General features: G+C 43.2%; 1 protein-coding gene across 1 annotated transcript in view; it reads left to right on the forward strand.

The window, feature by feature from the left end:
• Positions 1 to 17,435, forward strand: part of LOC139457519 (integrator complex subunit 10-like) — a 34,141-nt gene extending 16,706 nt beyond the window's left edge. Inside the window, exons 8-17 of the mRNA XM_071238906.1 lie at positions 149 to 303; positions 2,033 to 2,111; positions 3,689 to 3,840; positions 6,439 to 6,521; positions 6,873 to 6,938; positions 8,056 to 8,109; positions 9,294 to 9,488; positions 11,339 to 11,498; positions 13,399 to 13,495; positions 17,271 to 17,435. Of these exons, the coding sequence (XP_071095007.1) occupies positions 149 to 303; positions 2,033 to 2,111; positions 3,689 to 3,840; positions 6,439 to 6,521; positions 6,873 to 6,938; positions 8,056 to 8,109; positions 9,294 to 9,488; positions 11,339 to 11,498; positions 13,399 to 13,495; positions 17,271 to 17,424 (1,195 nt within the window). The 3' untranslated portion in view covers positions 17,425 to 17,435. The remainder of the gene's footprint in view (positions 1 to 148; positions 304 to 2,032; positions 2,112 to 3,688; positions 3,841 to 6,438; positions 6,522 to 6,872; positions 6,939 to 8,055; positions 8,110 to 9,293; positions 9,489 to 11,338; positions 11,499 to 13,398; positions 13,496 to 17,270) is intronic.
• Positions 17,436 to 18,428: the final 993 nt, after the last annotated feature.

Here is an 18,428-nt window from a genome sequence, read left to right on the forward strand (position 1 = left end):
CAGGCAGAGACAGACACTACTTTACAAGTGCAGTAATCTTGACTGAGATGTTAAACCTCACCTCACCTCACCTCACCTCACCTCACCTCACCTCACCTCACCTCACCTCATAACTCTGTAACTCAGGTTGTTTTGTTTCCTGTTTCAGAGATTACCAGTGGCAGTATTTGTTAGGTGTCTACAACAGCATCAAGCAGAAGCCGTCAGAGCGGGGACAGAAGCACATCCTGTACGTGGCCACCGTGCTCTTCCTGCAGTGTCTCTACATGTATGTCAGTCATGTGGACACAGAAAACCTCTCCGGTAAGTAACCACGGCAACACATCCTGTACGTGGCCACCGTGCTCTTCCTGCAGTGTCTCTACATGTATGTCAGTCATGTGGACACAGAAAACCTCTCCGGTAAGTAACCACGGCAACACACCCTGTACGTGGCCACCGTGCTCTTCCTGCAGTGTCTCTACATGTATGTCAGTCATGTGGACACAGAAAACCTCTCCAGTGAGTAACCACGGCAACACATTCTGTATGTTAGCGACACATTCTTGTTTGTGTTTCCAGATTTGCGTGTCACTTCTGTATATCGCCGTCTATAAAACGACCCCCCTTAAAAATTGATGCCAATAAATTCATATACCCCATCTATAAAGCAACCCAGAATGAAGCACATCACCAGCACAAACATACATATGCAATAAAATTGTGTGTATGTTTTTTATACGATGCCTGGTCACGTATAACTCCAGCACTCGGTGCCATTTTGTCTGTTGACATGGTGTGACACCAAACTGGTAAAGTTATATATAGTACCCCGGTATCAGGTCACGTGTGCAACAATCTCATTAAAATCAGACCTTTGTTCTCGCTATCGCTAAACAAAGATCTGAGGACATCCCATTACGGGTCACGTCAGACCGACCTTGTGCAAACTTTGACCGACCAATAGAATGACCAATCAGAAACCAGCTTTCTCGTGCTTTACGGCACAAATTTCAAATTGGCGACTACGTTTCGAAAACATATTTTGACAAATTCTGGATAACAAATTTGATACCTGAACAAAAAAACATTCTCGAATGACTAATAGATGGTCTAGAATGTAAGGAATCAGTTGTTAAACCCTAACTATCGTTCGGAATACCCAATGTTAAAGTTTTCGAGATTGCATGATTAGAAATCACATTCCGATGGTCACTTTCATGATCTGGTAAGCAACGCACTGATTGGTCGGATGAAAGGTCGTTCTGACGTGGCCCCTAATGGGATGTCTTCAGATCTTTGTTTAGCGGTAGCGAGAACTATGATCTGATTTTAATGAGATTGCGTGTGCAACTTATAGGGGACGTTTGCAAAATGTCATTTCGTTATTGATTACATTTTTTCTACTTTGTAGTCTATTACAATATAACCTTATAATGAGGGTGAAAAAAGGGACCAATTCTCACTTTTGTAATTTTGAAGGGGGATAACTCTCAATAAAACCGTGTTCACGATTGTAGGAGAATATTACCGATTGTAGGAGCTCTGTGAGCCAGGATTTGGTCTCAGGTACGGAGTAAGCTACCAGTTGCTGCAGGGGTAGTAGATGACACCAAACCCTGAGTGACCTCTCTCTGTGTTGTTTACAGCCTGTGTGTAAGTGCTTGTCAGAAGCAACAACGTAATGGGATGTCCTCAGATCTTTGTTTAGTGATAGTGAGAACTAAGATCTGATTTTAATGAGATTGTCATGATATCAATCTCTGGTGTGTCCTGTCCTGACTTAATTATTGACAGGCCAGCGTGATATTGCTTGAATATTGCTGACTGCATGATTGGTTTATAGAGAGGGTATATAAATTAGCACCGATTTGGGATGTTTTTACAGGGGGTGACACCTCATTGGTAGCCAATGACGTCACAATGGTCTTCAAAGCATTGTGATGTAATTACATTGCAGCGACATCTACAGCTTGATCTCATCCAAGCGATATCTCCTGTGGGATCCAGTTTTGGATGATAAAACAATATACCCTCTGTTTCGATGTTGCAGGTTCCAGTTTATCCCCCCCACATGTCCCCGTCGTCATCCTGGAGAAGTTCCGCTCGGAGAACGGCGAGACACAAATCCAGTAAGTTGATACAACCGTAGGATTCTCTCAAGCCTCAGTCATATCTCACGACATTCTCAGTCATCTGGACTTGCTTTGATGAGCTGAATGTGTGGTAGATGCACATGCTATCATGCCGTCAACCCCATGCTCTATATCGCTAGGGCTAGCATTACTATAAGCCTACAGCAAACCCTTGACCCATTCACATGGCTCTCGCAATCTCATGGTAGGGTTGGGTAGCTTAGTGGTTAAAGCGTCACTCATCACGCCGAAGACCTTGGTTCAATTCCTGATATTGGTGCAATGTGTGAAGCCAAGTTCTGGTGTTCCTCACCGTGATATTGCTGGAATATTGCTAAAAGCGACGTAAAACCAGCAATATCTAGGCGGGGGACACCAGAAATTGGCTTCACACATTGTACCCATGTCAGGAATCAAACCCGGGTCTTCGGCGTGACGAGCGAACACTTTAACCACAAGGCTACCCGACCGCCCCCATTGTTGAAAGAAGTGATGTTTCCAGGGTTTTATCTAGACCTACAGCAGTGAATGGCCAGGCTGGAAAACTGTCTTGTAAAGTCATCAGGCCTGTATGATGTAATATCTCTAGACAGAGAAGTTGATTAACACCCATGTGGTTTCTGGGTCAGAATAGGTCTGTGCTGGTTGTGATTGGATTGGATCATTGGTGTCATTGGTGACTTGAATTTTAAGTCTTTGAAGCTAACAGCCTTTGACTGAAGACGCCTTGAAACTAGCTGGTGTGCCTTAAGTTTTCATATCAATCCCCATCTTATTTTAATTCCCTATTATACATATATAGATAATCTTAATTTGAAGAAAAACAAAACTTTGAGAAAACAATTTGTGTAAATTTATTTAGGACACTCAGGTGCCCACACATCAGGTATTCATCTAGACCTGATATATACAACCAATAACTGCTTTTGGGGCTTTGTAGAGATAACATGTATTTCACTCATAACACAATCAGTTAAGAGGAAGAGGTATTTTTGCCCGGTTTTATGTTTTTTTCATTGAATGTAATCTTACAATGTTACAATACCTCTGAATTTAAGTAATTAAGGAAAACAATTACACCAGTTTTGAAAATAATTGTCTTCTAGTGCAGGCCTCAATGCTGAAACTAATTTGGTCACCAAATGAAATTTCCCCTGGCAACCAATATTATTTTAGCAGTTGAGTTGCCACTTATCTGCTTGGAAAAATCAATCCGGCAACTGGTATACAAACTGCATAACATTAGAGAAGAAATAGATTACAGCCTTGAAACTGGCTAGTGTGCCTTAAGTTACCTTATCAATCCCCATCTTTAAATTACCTAATAAAACATATATAGATAATCTTTGAAGAAAACAAGTTGTGTCAATTTATTCATGGTTGGCTCTGGAAGGGCCCAATGACAGCTCATGTTCACTTACAGTCAAGTGTCACACAATATTAGCCAGTTGACACAGACAGAAGAAAATTATCTGATTGTTTTGGATTTTTTGGGTTGGTTCTGTGAAAAGACCTTGAAAAGGCTTTGACTTTTGGGACTGAAATTCTGTATGGATCCTGAATTTGACTTCCAGGCCGAAGATAAAGCGTCTCCGCCAGGACAACCCACATCTCCCCCAGATCATGTCCTCCACCAGCATCTCCAACTCCCAGGTCATCATCCAGAACTTCATCACGGCCATGAAGTGTTTTGAACTCCTCCACTCCTCGGAAGATCTGCGTCGAGGTTGGTAGCAGTGTCATAGCATCAGGGACACTGTGGGAATTCAGGGTCAGAATTGTCCCCCAGCACCCTATGCTTGTCGTACTAGATGACCCTGAGAAGATTTCTGGTCAGAAATCGCCCCAGCCTATGCTGGTAGTAAGAGATGACCAAATGGATTGTGTGTGTGTGTGTATGTTTGTGTGTGTGTTGAGGGATTGGGGTGGAAATCACTGTACCTTTAAAGCATGAATCATTGCTTCTAATATATATCACTGGATTGTCTGGTCCAGACATGTTTATTTACAATTTGCTGGAATATAACTAATATTGCAACAATGTGATTATTTTAATGTTCTGGGAAATTTTGAAATTTTCAATATAAATTGGGATTTTTTACTATCACTTGCTGGCCTCTGAGCAGATCTAGATAAATCCCTGGTTATAGTTTGGTTATAGTTTTTTAGTAAAGAACAAATTCTGGTTCTTGTTCTAGTAGTGGTTACACCATAATAAATGAATTAATTTGGTTTTCATCACTGCTGGGCCTACTACGAAACACCCACATTATTTCACATCATCAGCGATAGAAACTAACAGTTTCAGTCCGCTATTCCTTATGATGATAACATATAGCAAGACCGTTAAAAAGGGCAAATTTCTACTCGTCCTTAGGATACCTTAATTACTAGGTAGTTTTGAAAGGACTATCGGACGAGTGCCAATTTCTAAGGCTGCCATCATTCTATGGCAGAACATCACCGTGTTCACTTCTTTGTTTGCTTGATGACATACACTATACCCACAGTCCTACAATACATCCCTGCTTCATGGGAATCACTCGCCGTGAATAGCTGGAAAATTGCTAATGCAGCATAAAACTATATTCATTCGCTCACTCACTCACTCACTCACTCAGTCCAGTTAATCACTCACTCACTCACTCACACCAGTTAATCACTCTCACTCACTCACTCACTCACACCAGTTAATTACTCTCACTCACTCATTCACTCACTCACTCACTCACTCATCCACTCCCCCAATCTCACTCACTCACTCACTCACCCTCACTCACTCGCTCACTCAGTCACCCACTCACCCACTCACTCACTCCAGTTAATCACTCACTCACTCACTCACTCAGTCACTCACTCACTCACACTCACTCACTCACTCACTCACACTCACTCACTCACTCACTCACTCACTCACTCACTCACTCACTCACACTCACTCACTCACTCACTCACTCACTCACTCACCCACCAGTTAATCACTCACTCACTCACTCACTCACTCACCCACTCTCTCACTCCAGTTAATCAATCACTCACTCACCCACACCAGTTAATCACTCACTCACTCACTCACTCACTCACTCACTCACTCACTCACTCACTCACTCACTCACTCACTCACACTCACTCACACTCACTCACTCACTCGCCCAAAATGCTACTGCCTCATTTGTAAATTGTGGATAAAAATCCTTAACATAAACCCTGATCAAGAAATTTGCCATGACCGCATCAAGACTGTGTTGGAAGAATCCTGATAACTGATAACTCTTTATCCATGACGTAATTCTTCAACTGCTGCTGCAGAAAATACAGAAATTCTGCAGGTCACGGACCTGTACTTTCAATTAAACAAACCAATGAACAAATTCCGAATTGACAAATCAACTATTCCTCATTGTACATGGTCAAGTGGTAGAGCATCTGCCTGGAAAGTGCTGGTCGCTGGTATAGATGCTACTTGTTGTTACCCTGCCTGGCACTCAGCATTAAGGGGATAAAACAAAATTTGCACGGTTTGGAGTTGGCATACTGTATCTGAATGGGATATACATGTCAAACAAGTGCTATAAATCCAGCATTGGTCCGGAGTTGTGTAAGCAGACAGACGAGTAGGCATGAAAGCGTGCACGCTGGTGTGTAAGTGCAATAATCTTATCATCTCTCCACTTTGTACATCTCATGTGACCCTAAAGATCCGGGGTAGAATAGGCCTTCAGTAACCCATTCTTGCCTTAAAAGAGGCGACTAACGGGATTGGGTGGTCAGGCTCGCTGACTTGGTTGATGCGTGTCATCGATCCCAATTGCGTGGATCAGTGCTCATGATATCAATCACTGGATTGCAGGGTTAGAAATTGGCACTAGTCCTGTAGTCCTTGCCACACTGACCAATAATTAAGGTATCATAAGGACTAGTAGAAATGTGCCATTTTAAAGGGTTTTGCTACGTATTATCATTATAAGGACTAGTGGACCAAAAATGTTAGTTTCTACCGCTGGGATTGTCTGGTCTGGACTCGACTATTTACAGACCACCATCATATTACTGGAATGTTGCTGAGTGCAGCGTAAAACCAACCAACCAACCAACATCTCATGTATGTTGAGGGTCCTTGCAAGTCAGAATTTTCCTTGATGCCATGCTTTGTTTGTTTGTTGTTGCAAAATAATAGAAAACCCTTTCTGGTTTTGATTTGAATTTTCTTTAATTTAATTTTTTTTTTGCTGTATTTTTTTATGTTTGATGACATGATATTCTTTGACGTGATATGTTCCTGATACCATAAATGATTTATTCTTGACCCATTGTGACATTCCAGAGTTTATCGTGATGTGTCAGACGTGGAGGATGGAGCTGTGGTCATGGATGGGGGTGTTCCAGACAGACATGTGTCTCTACCAGGTTGGTGTGTTTGTTTGTTTGTTTGTTTTGTTTGCTTGTTGTTAAATGCTCTACTCATATGAATGACAGCATCTGCCTTCTTTGTTTATTTGACATTGAGTTTTTACATTGACTTATTACATTTCTTGGTGCCAATGTTGTCCAAACTGCACGAAATTGCTTAAAATGCAATTAAATGTTAAAAATTTTCTGGAAGATCCTCAGATCCTCCAACAATTTTCCTCTCTTTTTGTGAAAACCTGCTCACATCCCTGCAATTGTGTCACACTCCACTGTAATTGCTGGAATAACTAAAGCACAGACGAAGCTCTCGTCACAAGGATGCTATGACTGACTGACAGTTTGTTGCAGGGGGCGTTCCAGGAGGCTGTGGCCCAGCTGCAAAGCTACTACATGGGGGCCAAGGGCAAGATGAAGGTAGGAATCACCTCACTCCATCACCTCATCATCTTCCCGAGGCAATACTGACTATAAAAGTCCAGTTTCCACCCTTGCCGAACTAGGCTGGGATTATTGAGTTACATTTTGGCTGGACTAACGAGTCTATGCATAGTCCAATCAAAATTGTGCATCGAAATCCGGTTCGTAAACTGTTATGCAGAGTTCGGTCAATTGCAGGATTTGTAAAGAATGTGCATCGCCAACTCGTTGTCAACAGATATTTTCCAAATCTTTTCAGGTTTTTAATCAAGGTGCTCAAGTGATTTGAAGTACTTCGCGAAGTAGAAAACATTTTATCACAAAATAAATCTTGTTAGTTGATCAGATCGTCTTGACAGGGCGCCACCATTTTGTTTCAAACAAATGCATGTGATGCGAGAGGTGGAATCTGATTGGTACATATGGGAGAGGCATAGAATGGACATAACTCATAATAGCCACTGGTGGCGCTACGATTGAGCCAGGAATTCCAGCCTAGTTCGGCGAGGGTGGAAACTGGACTTGTAAAGTCAGTTAACTCTCTTGCCTCGGGAAGATGTCACCTCATAGATATCTCAGAACTTCAGTGAATCCAGTGGCTGCTTTGTATGGTTGGTTGAGCATGGTCATTGCTAGGGTGTCAACCTATCTCAGTTGTCAGCGACCTGTGAAGATCCAGGCTAAAATAGGTCATCAGCAACCCATGCTTGCCGTAAAAAGCGACTATGCTTGTTGTAAGAGGCGACTAACGGGATCGGTTGGACAGGTTCGCTGACTTGGTTGATGCATGTGATCGATCCGAATCACTTGGATCGATGCTTATGATATTAATCACTGGATTGTCTGGTCCAGACTCATATATTTACAGACCGCCGTCACATATCTGGCATATTGCGGAGTGTAGCGTTAAACAGCAAACAAACAAACAAACAAACAAACAAACAAACAAACAAACAAACAAACAAACCAGTTGTCAGCCAACAGGAAATACACATTTTTTTCATGTAAAATTTTCAAGTTTCAATTTAAGAGTTATATCAACATTGCGTTTAGTGGAATAATATAATATTCCCTTCAAGTGTAATGAGCGAAGCCTATAACGTGTATGTTTCAGACCAGACTCTCACTGCAACTAGCCTCCAGCTTCTACTGCCTGAGAAACATCTCGGTAAGTATCCCAGGCAGGTGACAAGAGTGGGCACAACTTGTTCATACCTTCCCTGATCTCACGGGGGCAAGGTGGCACGGTCGTCCGAGGCGCTGCGATTCGCTGTGCAGAGTTGCGTCCCTTGGACACGCCAGTAACCTATGATTGTGGGTTTTAATCGTGGTTCGCCCCGGTTATGTTTCTAGGTTTGTCAGCACCATACCTGTGCTCATGGGTTTCACCGAAGTGGTAAACGTCTGAGACCTACATCACTTCGGGCTTTCCTCCCACATTAAGCAGACATGCCGTGATATAACTGGAATACTGTTAAAAGCGGCGTTAAACCCAATTCACTCACTCCATGATCTCATTTTGAGGAAAAACTCAGTCAAGAAATCATTGAAACAAGTCATATTATAGTTTTTTTTTAGAAATTCAAGTTTATGTGCTGAGTCTCCACAAGCAGGAGTCATACCAAAAGATGTTAAAAGATGATGTCACAATGGTCTGCAATGCATTGTGATGCAATTTCATTGCAGCAATATCTACAATGTAGATATCACTTGAGCTCACCTAAGGATATCTCCTGTCGGAGCCAGTTTTGGATGATAAATAGTAATAATATGTGTCTTGTGTATAAAGGGTACAGCTGACCAGTTTCAGTGGCAGAGAGTGATGAAGTTGGGATGAATGTCATGGTAACCAGTGGTGTCACAATAGTCTACAGACCGCCTCCGTGGTCTAGTGGTAGAGAGTCCGCACGGAGAGCGGAAGGTCCGGTATTCGATACCCGGCCACGTCATACCAAAAGACGTTAAAAGATGGTATTTGTTGTTACCCTGTCTGGCGCTCGGCATTAAGGGGCTAAAACAAGGACTGGTTGGCTCAGAGTCAGTATACTGTGTCTGAGTGGGGTATCCATGTTAAACTGCGGCATGGTATCACAGTGTGCTAGCACTATAAATCGGCATCAGTCCTGACTAGTACAAGCAGCCACACACACGTGCATGCACATCGCTATATAAGTGCAATAATCTTGGACGTGACGTTAAACCCCATTTCACCTCACAACAGTCTACAAAGCATTGTGATGCAGTTTCATTGCAGTGGTATCTCCAGATTTTGATGATAAAATCAATTACTTTTTTCTGTACGTTTATGCTTGGCTTTTGTAGAAGTTATAGAAGATACTTTGACTTTTACAGAAAGCGTGTGAGCTTGTGCTCGATGTTGTTGCCTCATTGCCGGAACATTCCCCGCCGTCCGTTTCCTCCGAGGAGAGTCAGCCTGGGTTTAAGTCACTGACAACATCCGGACCAGTCCGACATCTGATGCTCATGCAGTGTTCCGAGTCGGAGATTATACCTTACTGTATACAGCTGCTGATTACGTGCTTGAAGGTCAGTGTCACAGGGGAGACCACTCTTAACAGACAAGCTTTGTCAAATGTATGCATTGATTGCTTCCTTCAAGCTCACAGTTCTTCTCTTGTTCACTGCCCACCTGAATGTTATTCCCTTCACAATTCTCTCCCTTGTTACCAGCCCACATCAAGCTCCTTCCCAGCGCGACACCTCCGTTACACTCTCGGTAACATCGCTGCCACCAGTGTGGGCGCAGCCATAACAAGAATTTTGAAATTTGCCCTCTAACCCCATATGAAGAAACATTTATACTTTTGTTTATGTTTTTTGGAATGCCATCATAGTGAATTTTGACAAGGTTTGCGACTGACCATATTTCCCAGATGAATTTACTTTGTTGTTTGTTTGATCAGATTGGTTCGAGAATGCAGACGAACGGAAAATCACCCAAATTCCCCTTACATTCTTACTATACCAATTACATGATAGTTGAAATGAAATAGATACTCAAATTGATAAACAAAGAAAATAATTTAGTTAGGGTAAATGTGTTCGGCGTCCTGACAGTCATCGCTTGTTTGTAAACATAACGGACCGTCGGTTGCGAGTCCAACTCCAAGCATGGTTGTGGCCACTTATCACAGAAGGGAGCTTTGATTGGTGGCAGTGATAGTATGGAGAGTGCTGCGAACAGGCTATCGCTGTGAGGAGCTTGCACCCCACCTCACACACCTTCCCTGCACAGTTCTCTCCCTTGTTCCCAAACTCAAAGTCCTTCCCAGCAGTCCTTGGCTTTATTAAAACAGTGTTTACAGTTAGGTGATATTATAATCTGTGGAATCTTTTCCTTCTCAGTTCTATTTTGGATTCATCTTTCAGAATAGTTAACATCAAATAGTAAACTTGAAGTAGTAGACTTCAAATAGTACACTTCAAATGGTTGACATGAAATAGTAGAAATGAAATAGTAGACATCAAATAGTAGACTTCAAATCATAGGTATCAAATTGTAAACTTAAAATTGTAGACTTAAAATGGTAGACATCAAATATTAAACATCAGTTGGTAGACATCAAATAGTAAACATCAATTAGTAGATGTCAAATAGTAGACGTCAAATAGAAAACATCATAGAGCAGACATTAAATAGTAATCAAATAGTGAATTTTAAAAGGAAAACATCAAACAGTACACATCAAACAGTAAACTTCAAACAGTACACATCAAACAGTAAACATCAAACAGTAAACATCAAATAGTAAACATCAAAAAGTAAACATCAAATAATAAACATCATATAGTAAACATCCAACAATGTTTGAGCTAAGTTTGTTGATCTCAGAGAACCAATTTAAATCTTGCATGGTTTTAATAAGCGGCCCCTTTTGTCAGTTTTCTAAGCACCCAGGGTGCATATTACGGCAAATATGATATTTTGAAAACTGTTCGAAGCAGTCTTTAAGCCGAGTCTGTCAATTGTTCAGGGACCTGTGAAGATCCTAGGTAGAATCGGTCTTCAGAAACCCATACTTGCAGTAAAAGGTGACTATGCTTGTCGTAAGAGGCGGCTAACGGGATCGGGTGGTCAGGCTCGCTGACTTGGTTGATACATTTTATTGATCCCAATTGCGTAGGATCGATGCTCATGATATCAACCACTGGATTGTCTGGTCCAGGCTCGATTATTTACAGACCGCCATCATATAGCTGGAATATTGTTGAGTGTGGAGTTAAACAACAAACAAACCAAACCAAACATTTGTTCAGGCCTGTTGTTTTAAGGGGAGATAACTGCTCACAGTTTGCAGTTCTCAACAATTCTCGATTTGAAATTACTTTCTCCTGTTTAAACACATCTTTACTTCATTTGAATTTTTCATTGCTAGGAACGGATATCCAACCACAACAATGACCTTAACCTTGGTCACCTGATCGTGTTGCTGCAGTATGATTGGCCAAAATATGAGAGCATATTCCTTGACGTGATACAGAAGATCCAGAAACAAGGCAGCTTCACCTACAACCTCTTCTTCTCCTACGTCTTCAGTATCCTCCTGTCTCCCTGGTGTAGTAAAAGTAGCGTCTACATAGTGCGCATAGAGGTGAGGTGAAATGGGGTTTAACGTCGCGTCCAAGATAATTGCACTTATATAACGACGTGCATGTACGTGTGTGTGTTTGTGTGGCTGCTTGTACTAGTCTGGAGTGATGCCGATTTATAGTGCTAGCTCACTGAGATACCATGCCGCAGTTTTAACATGAATACCCCACTCAGACACAGTATACTGACTCCGAGCCGACCAGCGACCAGTCCTTGTTTTAGTCCCTTAATGCCGAGCACCAGAAAGGGTAACAACAAGTACCATCTTTTAACGTCTTTTGGTATGACTCAGTCGGGGATCGAACCCCGGAACTTCCGCTCTCCGGGCGGACGCTCTACCACTAGACCATGGAGGTGGTTGAGTGCGCATAGAGATGGTACTTGTTGTTACCCTGACTGGTTGGCTCTGAATCAGTTTGTAGTTTCTGAGTGGGGTATCCATGTTAACCTGTGGCATAGAAATGGTACTTGTTGTTACCCTGACTGGTTGGCTCTGAATCAGTTTGTAGTTTCTGAGTAGGGTATCCATGTTAACCTGTGGCATAGACATGGTATTTGTTGTTACCCTGACTGGTTGGCTCTGAATCAGTTTGTAGTTTCTGAGTGGGGTATCCATGTTAACCTGTGGCATAGTATCTACGTATGCTAGCACAATAGAACTAGCATAAGTCAGCAATTTGGTGTTCAAATTTGCCTCCCGTAGCTGTACCAGGATTCCCTAATCTTTGGTCAAAAAGAAATATTAGCTTGTTACTACCATACCTATGCTCATACATTTCACAATATTGACAGTAGCGGGTGACCTCGCCTAGATGAAAACTACCAAGCTGACTGTCTTTCATTTCCCGATGAATGTCAGTATGTCACGTGATTACGTTGTCAATCGCACAGAGACAAACAGAACTACCATAGGGGAATTCCTCAATGTCTAAAAATAACATTAAGAATCATAAGGGACAACTGACGACATCGATTCAGCCTATGAATGATGCCTGCGGGCTTTGAGGCCAGACAGATCATATATGAGTGAGTGAGTGAGTTGGGTTTAACGCCGCTTTTAAGAGTATTCCTGTTATATCGCGGCGTGTCAGCTTAATGTGGGAGGAAAGCCCGAAGTTGATGCAGGTCTTAGACGATTACCACTTCGGTGAAACCCACGAGCACGGGTATGGTGCTGACAAACCTAGAAACATAATCGCGGCGAACCGGGATTCGAACCCACAATCATAGGTTTCTGGCGTGCCCAAGGGACGCAACACTGCACGGATTGGGGCGCCTTAGACGACTGGGCCACCCGTGCCCCCTCATACATGTCAGGTCACTGAAATGAAGCGTCCATTTGAAGCTATAACAGAGAATGCCCAACTTACCAAACAAAATTGTCGTGTATTGCTTTGGGAAATCCAACTGCGCCGCCTCAGCAACGTTAATATCAATCCATTTTCAGCATCAGCCGGGCCTGGATTTCTTTCCAGCGTTAACTTTTTCTTGGTGCTCATTTCAAGTGAATGACATTGCCGTAGCTGCCATTTTCTGCCGTTTGTAAAACCAAGGGATGTCCCTCCACATGGAATGTTTGGGACGGATGACGTCATGACGTCGTGACTCACCACGTTGATATGGTTCACTTCAAATAATTAAAGTGTGATGTTTAATGGATAGATTTGTTATGATATATGTACCTGTCAAAATATCTGTAAAAGTCTCTTACTTGAATTTCAAGACTGGTGATTGAATTGTAACTTTCTTACTTGATGTGTCTGGAAATTGAATACCTAGTCAGCAAATATGTGTGTATGGGTTTTGTCCATTATGTCATGCCATGAAATCCTTAACCAGCCCCAGACATGGATATGCTAGAAGAATTAGCTTTCTTGGACACACAAGAAGGAGGGCGAGTGAGCCTGGACATCATGCCCACAAGTACACGTGCACTTGCTCAGTGAGTACAATCTCATTTCAGTACTCATTCACATGCTGTTGCTGACCCTTTGATTCTCATTGTCACTTCTCTGTCCTGTCATTGTCATTGTTGCTTCAATACAGTGTCATTGTAATTGTCACTTCAAATCCCTGTCATTGTCATTGTTACTTCAATGCAATGTCATTGTCACTTCAATTCCCTGTCATTGTCATTGTTACTTCAATGCAATGTCATTGTCACTTCAATTCCATGTCATTGTAATTGTTACTTCAATACAATGTCATTGTTACTTCAATGCTATGTCATCGTCACTTCAAAGCTCACATAGATAATGTCTCAACTATGGAAAAATGATGAGCATGTTAGTTCCCACCTCCACTATATAACCTACAAGGGTATGCTAGGTCCCACCTTTACTGTATAACCTACAAGTTTGTGCTAGGTCCCACCTCCACTATATAACCTACAAGTTTGTGCTAGGTCCTACCTTTACTGTATAACCTACAAGTTTGTGCTAGGTCCTACCTTTACTGTATAACCTACAAGTTTGTGCTAGGTCCCACCTCCACTATATAACCTACAAGTTTGTGCTAGGTCCTACCTTTACTGTATAACCTACAAGTTTGTGCTAGGTCCCACCTCCACTGTATAACCTACAAGGGTGTGCTAGGTCCCACCTCCTCTGTATAACCTACAAGGGTGTGCTAGGTCCCACCTCCTCTGTATAACCTACAAGGGTGTGCTAGGTCCCACCTCCTCTGTATAACCTACAAGGGTGTGCTAGGTCCCACCTTTACTGTATAACCTACAAGGGTGTGCTAGGTCCCACCTTTACTATATAACCTACAAGGGTGTGCTAGGTCCCACCTTTACTATATAACCTACAAGGGTGTGCTAGGCCCCACCTTTACTGTATAACCTACAAGGGTATGCTAGGTCCCACCTTTACTATATAACCTACAAGGGTGTGCTAGGTCCCACCTTTACTATATAACCTACAAGGGTGTGCTAGGCCCCACCTTTACTGTATAACCTACAAGTTTGTGCTAGGTCCCACCTCCTCTGTATAACCTACAAGGGTATGCTAGGTCCCACCTTTACTATATAACCTACAAGGGTGTGCTAGGTCCCACCTTTACTATATAACCTACAAGGGTGTGCTAGGCCCCACCTTTACTGTATAACCTACAAGGGTGTGCTAGGTCCCACCTTTACTGTATAACCTACAAGGGTATGCTAGGTCCCACCTTTACTGTATAACCTACAAGTTTGTGCTAGGTCCCACCTCCACTATATAACCTACAAGTTTGTGCTAGGTCCTACCTTTACTGTATAACCTACAGGTTTGTGCTAGGTCCCACCTCCACTGTATAACCTACAAGGGTGTGCTAGGTCCCACCTCCTCTGTATAACCTACAAGGGTATGCTAGGTCCCACCTTTACTGTATAACCTACAAGTTTGTGCTAGGTCCCACCTCCACTATATAACCTACAAGTTTGTGCTAGGTCCTACCTTTACTGTATAACCTACAAGGGTGTGCTAGGTCCCACCTTTACTATATAACCTACAAGGGTGTGCTAGGTCCCACCTTTACTATATAACCTACAAGGGTGTGCTAGGCCCCACCTTTACTGTATAACCTACAAGGGTGTGCTAGGCCCCACCTTTACTATATAACCTACAAGGGTGTGCTAGGTACCACCTCCACTATATAACCTACAAGTTTGCGCTAGGTCCCACCTTTACTGTATAACCTACAAGGGTGTGCTAGGTCCCACCTTTACTGTATAACCTACAAGGGTGTGCTAGGTCCCACCTTTACTATATAACCTACAAGGGTATGCTAGGTCCCACCTCCCCTATATAACCTACAAGGGTGTGCTAGGTCCCACCTCCACTATATAACCTTGAAGTTTGTGCTAGGCCCCACCTCCAATGTATAACCTACAAGTGTGTGCTAGGTCCCACCTTTACTATATAACCTACAAGGGTATGCTAGGTCCCACCTTTACTATATAACCTACAAGGGTATGCTAGGTCCCACCTTTACTATATAACCTACAAGTTTGTGCTAGGCCCCACCTCCACTGTATAACCTACAAGGGTGTACTAGGTCCAGACTCTACTATATAACCTACAAGGGTATGCTAGGCCCCACCTCCACTGTATAACCTACAAGGGTGTGCTAGGTCCCATCTCCACTATATAACCTACAAGGGTATGCTAGGTCCCACCTCCACTATATAACCTACAAGTTTGTGCTAGGCCCCTCCTCCACTGTATAACCTACAAGGGTATGCTAGGTCCCACCTCCACTATATCACCTACAAGGGTATGCTAGGTCCCACCTCCACTATATAACCTACAAGTTTGCGCTAGGCCCCACCTCCACTGTATAACCTACAAGGGTATGCTAGGTCCCACCTTTACTATATAACCTACAAGTTTGTGCTAGGCCCCACCTCCACTGTATAACCAACAAGGGTGTACTAGGTCCAGACTCTACTATATAACCTACAAGGGTATGCTAGGCCCCACCTCCACTGTATAACCTACAAGGGTGTGCTACGTCCCATCTCCACTATATAACCTACAAGGGTATGCTAGGTCCCACCTCCACTATATAACCTACAAGTTTGTGCTAGGCCCCTCCTCCACTGTATAACCTACAAGGGTATGCTAGGTCCCACCTTTACTGTATAACCTACAAGGGTATGCTAGGTCCCACCTCCACTATATAACCTACAAGTTTGCGCTAGGCCCCACCTCCACTGTATAACCTACAAGGGTGTGCTAGGTCTCACCTTTACTATAAAACCTACAAGTTTGTGCTAGGTCCCACCTTTACTATATAACGTACAAGGGTATGCTAGGTCCCACCTCCACTATATAACCTACAAGGGTATGCTAGGTCCCACCTTTACTGTATAACCTACAAGGGTATGCTAGGTCCCACCTTTACTGTATAACCTACAAGGGTGTGCTAGGTCCCACCTTTACTGTATAACCTACAAGAGTATGCAAGGTCCCACCTCCACTGTATAACCTACAAGGGTGTGCTAGGTCCCACCTCCACTATATAACCTACAAGGGTGTGCTAGGTCCCACCTTTACTGTATAACCTACAAGGGTGTGCTAGGTCCCACCTTTACTGTATAACCTACAAGAGTATGCAAGGTCCCACCTCCACTGTATAACCTACAAGGGTGTGCTAGGTCCCACCTCCACTATATAACCTACAAGGGTGTGCTAGGTCCCACCTTTACTGTATAACCTACAAGGGTGTGCTAGGTCCCACCTCCACTGTATAACCTACAAGAGTATGCAAGGTCCCACCTCCACTGTATAACCTACAAGGGTGTGCTGGGTCCCACCTTTACTATATAACCTACAAGTTTGTGCTAGGTCCCACCTTTACTATATAACCTACAAGGGTATGCTAGGTCCCACCTTTACTGTATAACCTACAAGGGTGTGCTAGGTCCCACCTCCACTGTATAACCTACAAGGGTGTGCTAGGTCCCACCTCCACTATATAACCTACAAGGGTGTGCTAGGTCCCACTTTTACTATATAACCTACAAGGGTGTGCTAGGTCCCACCTTTACTATATAACCTACAAGGGTGTGCTAGGTCCCACCTCCACTGTATAACCTACAAGAGTATGGAAGGTCCCACCTCCACTGTATAACCTACAAGGGTGTGCTGGATCCAGACTCTGCTATATAACCTACAAGGGTATGCTAGGTCTGACCTCCACTGAATCACACAGCCTGTTTGTGTGTGTTGCAGACAGCGGACTGTCACCCGGGGCGTCAACAAGGGTGTGAAGGAGGACTTCCGGGCCAGCCTAGAGAAACAGGTGAAGACCGTCAGTGACCCAGTCAACAAAGTCCTGCTGTGCTTCATGACGGAGGAGAGAGAGCTGCTGCTTCAGAACATTTAACACCAGTGTTGTACAGATTGTAAATAAATGTACATAATACCTCCAGCACATTGTTGCTGTCGTTATTGGTCTGCACAGCTTGTCTGTTATCTCAATTTCAGGGAGAATCCTTGATGAGAGGTAGCCAGACAGCTTTGGTTCCAGTACATTGGTACATACAACTACTACTTCTACAAAAACAAAATTGAAACTCATTGAAGAGAAAAGAAAAGCATTATTAGTATTCACACAAAAATTGCAATTAGTGAAAACAACACGTGATCATTGGACAATCACAGATTCCATTTGAAGGAAATGAAAAGGTATACTGACCAGTCCTTATTTTATCCCCTTAATGCCGAGCGCCAGACAGCGAAACAACAAGTAACACCATGACGCGGCCAGGGATCAAACCTCTAGACTACTAAGGCGGTCCCTCACAGATAGACCGCTGGCCCTGGATCCCCATGAAGACCACTGATTGAGGCTTGGCCAACCGTCCAGCATGGTCTCCCCACCCTATCTTATCAGCTGGAGTCCTTAACCATGTCCATCCAAGCACATCAAGAAGTCAAAAAGCTACCGTATGGACTCCTCACAAGCCACGGATATGGATGTCGTACAGGCGGGAATGTGTTAAATTAACTCCATCTCCGGCAGGATGATAACTATTGTCGTGCTGCCATAGAGGGATAGAGTTCAGTCTTAGCCTTGCACTTCAGTGTGATGGTTTGAAAGAAATAAATCCCTGTGTTCTTAAACAGATGGATGAGATCCATCTTCCTGGAAGATATTAGGGGCATTTGTGTTTTTGTCGGTTGTCTGCTTGAGGATCCAAATGAATCATCAGATGGGGCATTCCTGCTTCAGATATCCAGAAAGACAGTCTACCTTCTAGCTGGAGTATCATTTATTTACACATTTTGGGATTCACTCATCCAGAGAATTGAAGCTCTATCACAATCAGACCACCACCAGAATTTGTCGCAAAAAACCAGTTTGTGGCTATTGGGCAACTGGGACAT

The sequence above is a fragment of the Haliotis cracherodii genome, unplaced genomic scaffold (genome assembly GCF_022045235.1).
Source record: "Haliotis cracherodii isolate W230 unplaced genomic scaffold, xgHalCrac1.p SCAF_12, whole genome shotgun sequence".
In the NCBI taxonomy this organism is placed as follows: Eukaryota; Metazoa; Mollusca; class Gastropoda; order Lepetellida; family Haliotidae; genus Haliotis; species Haliotis cracherodii.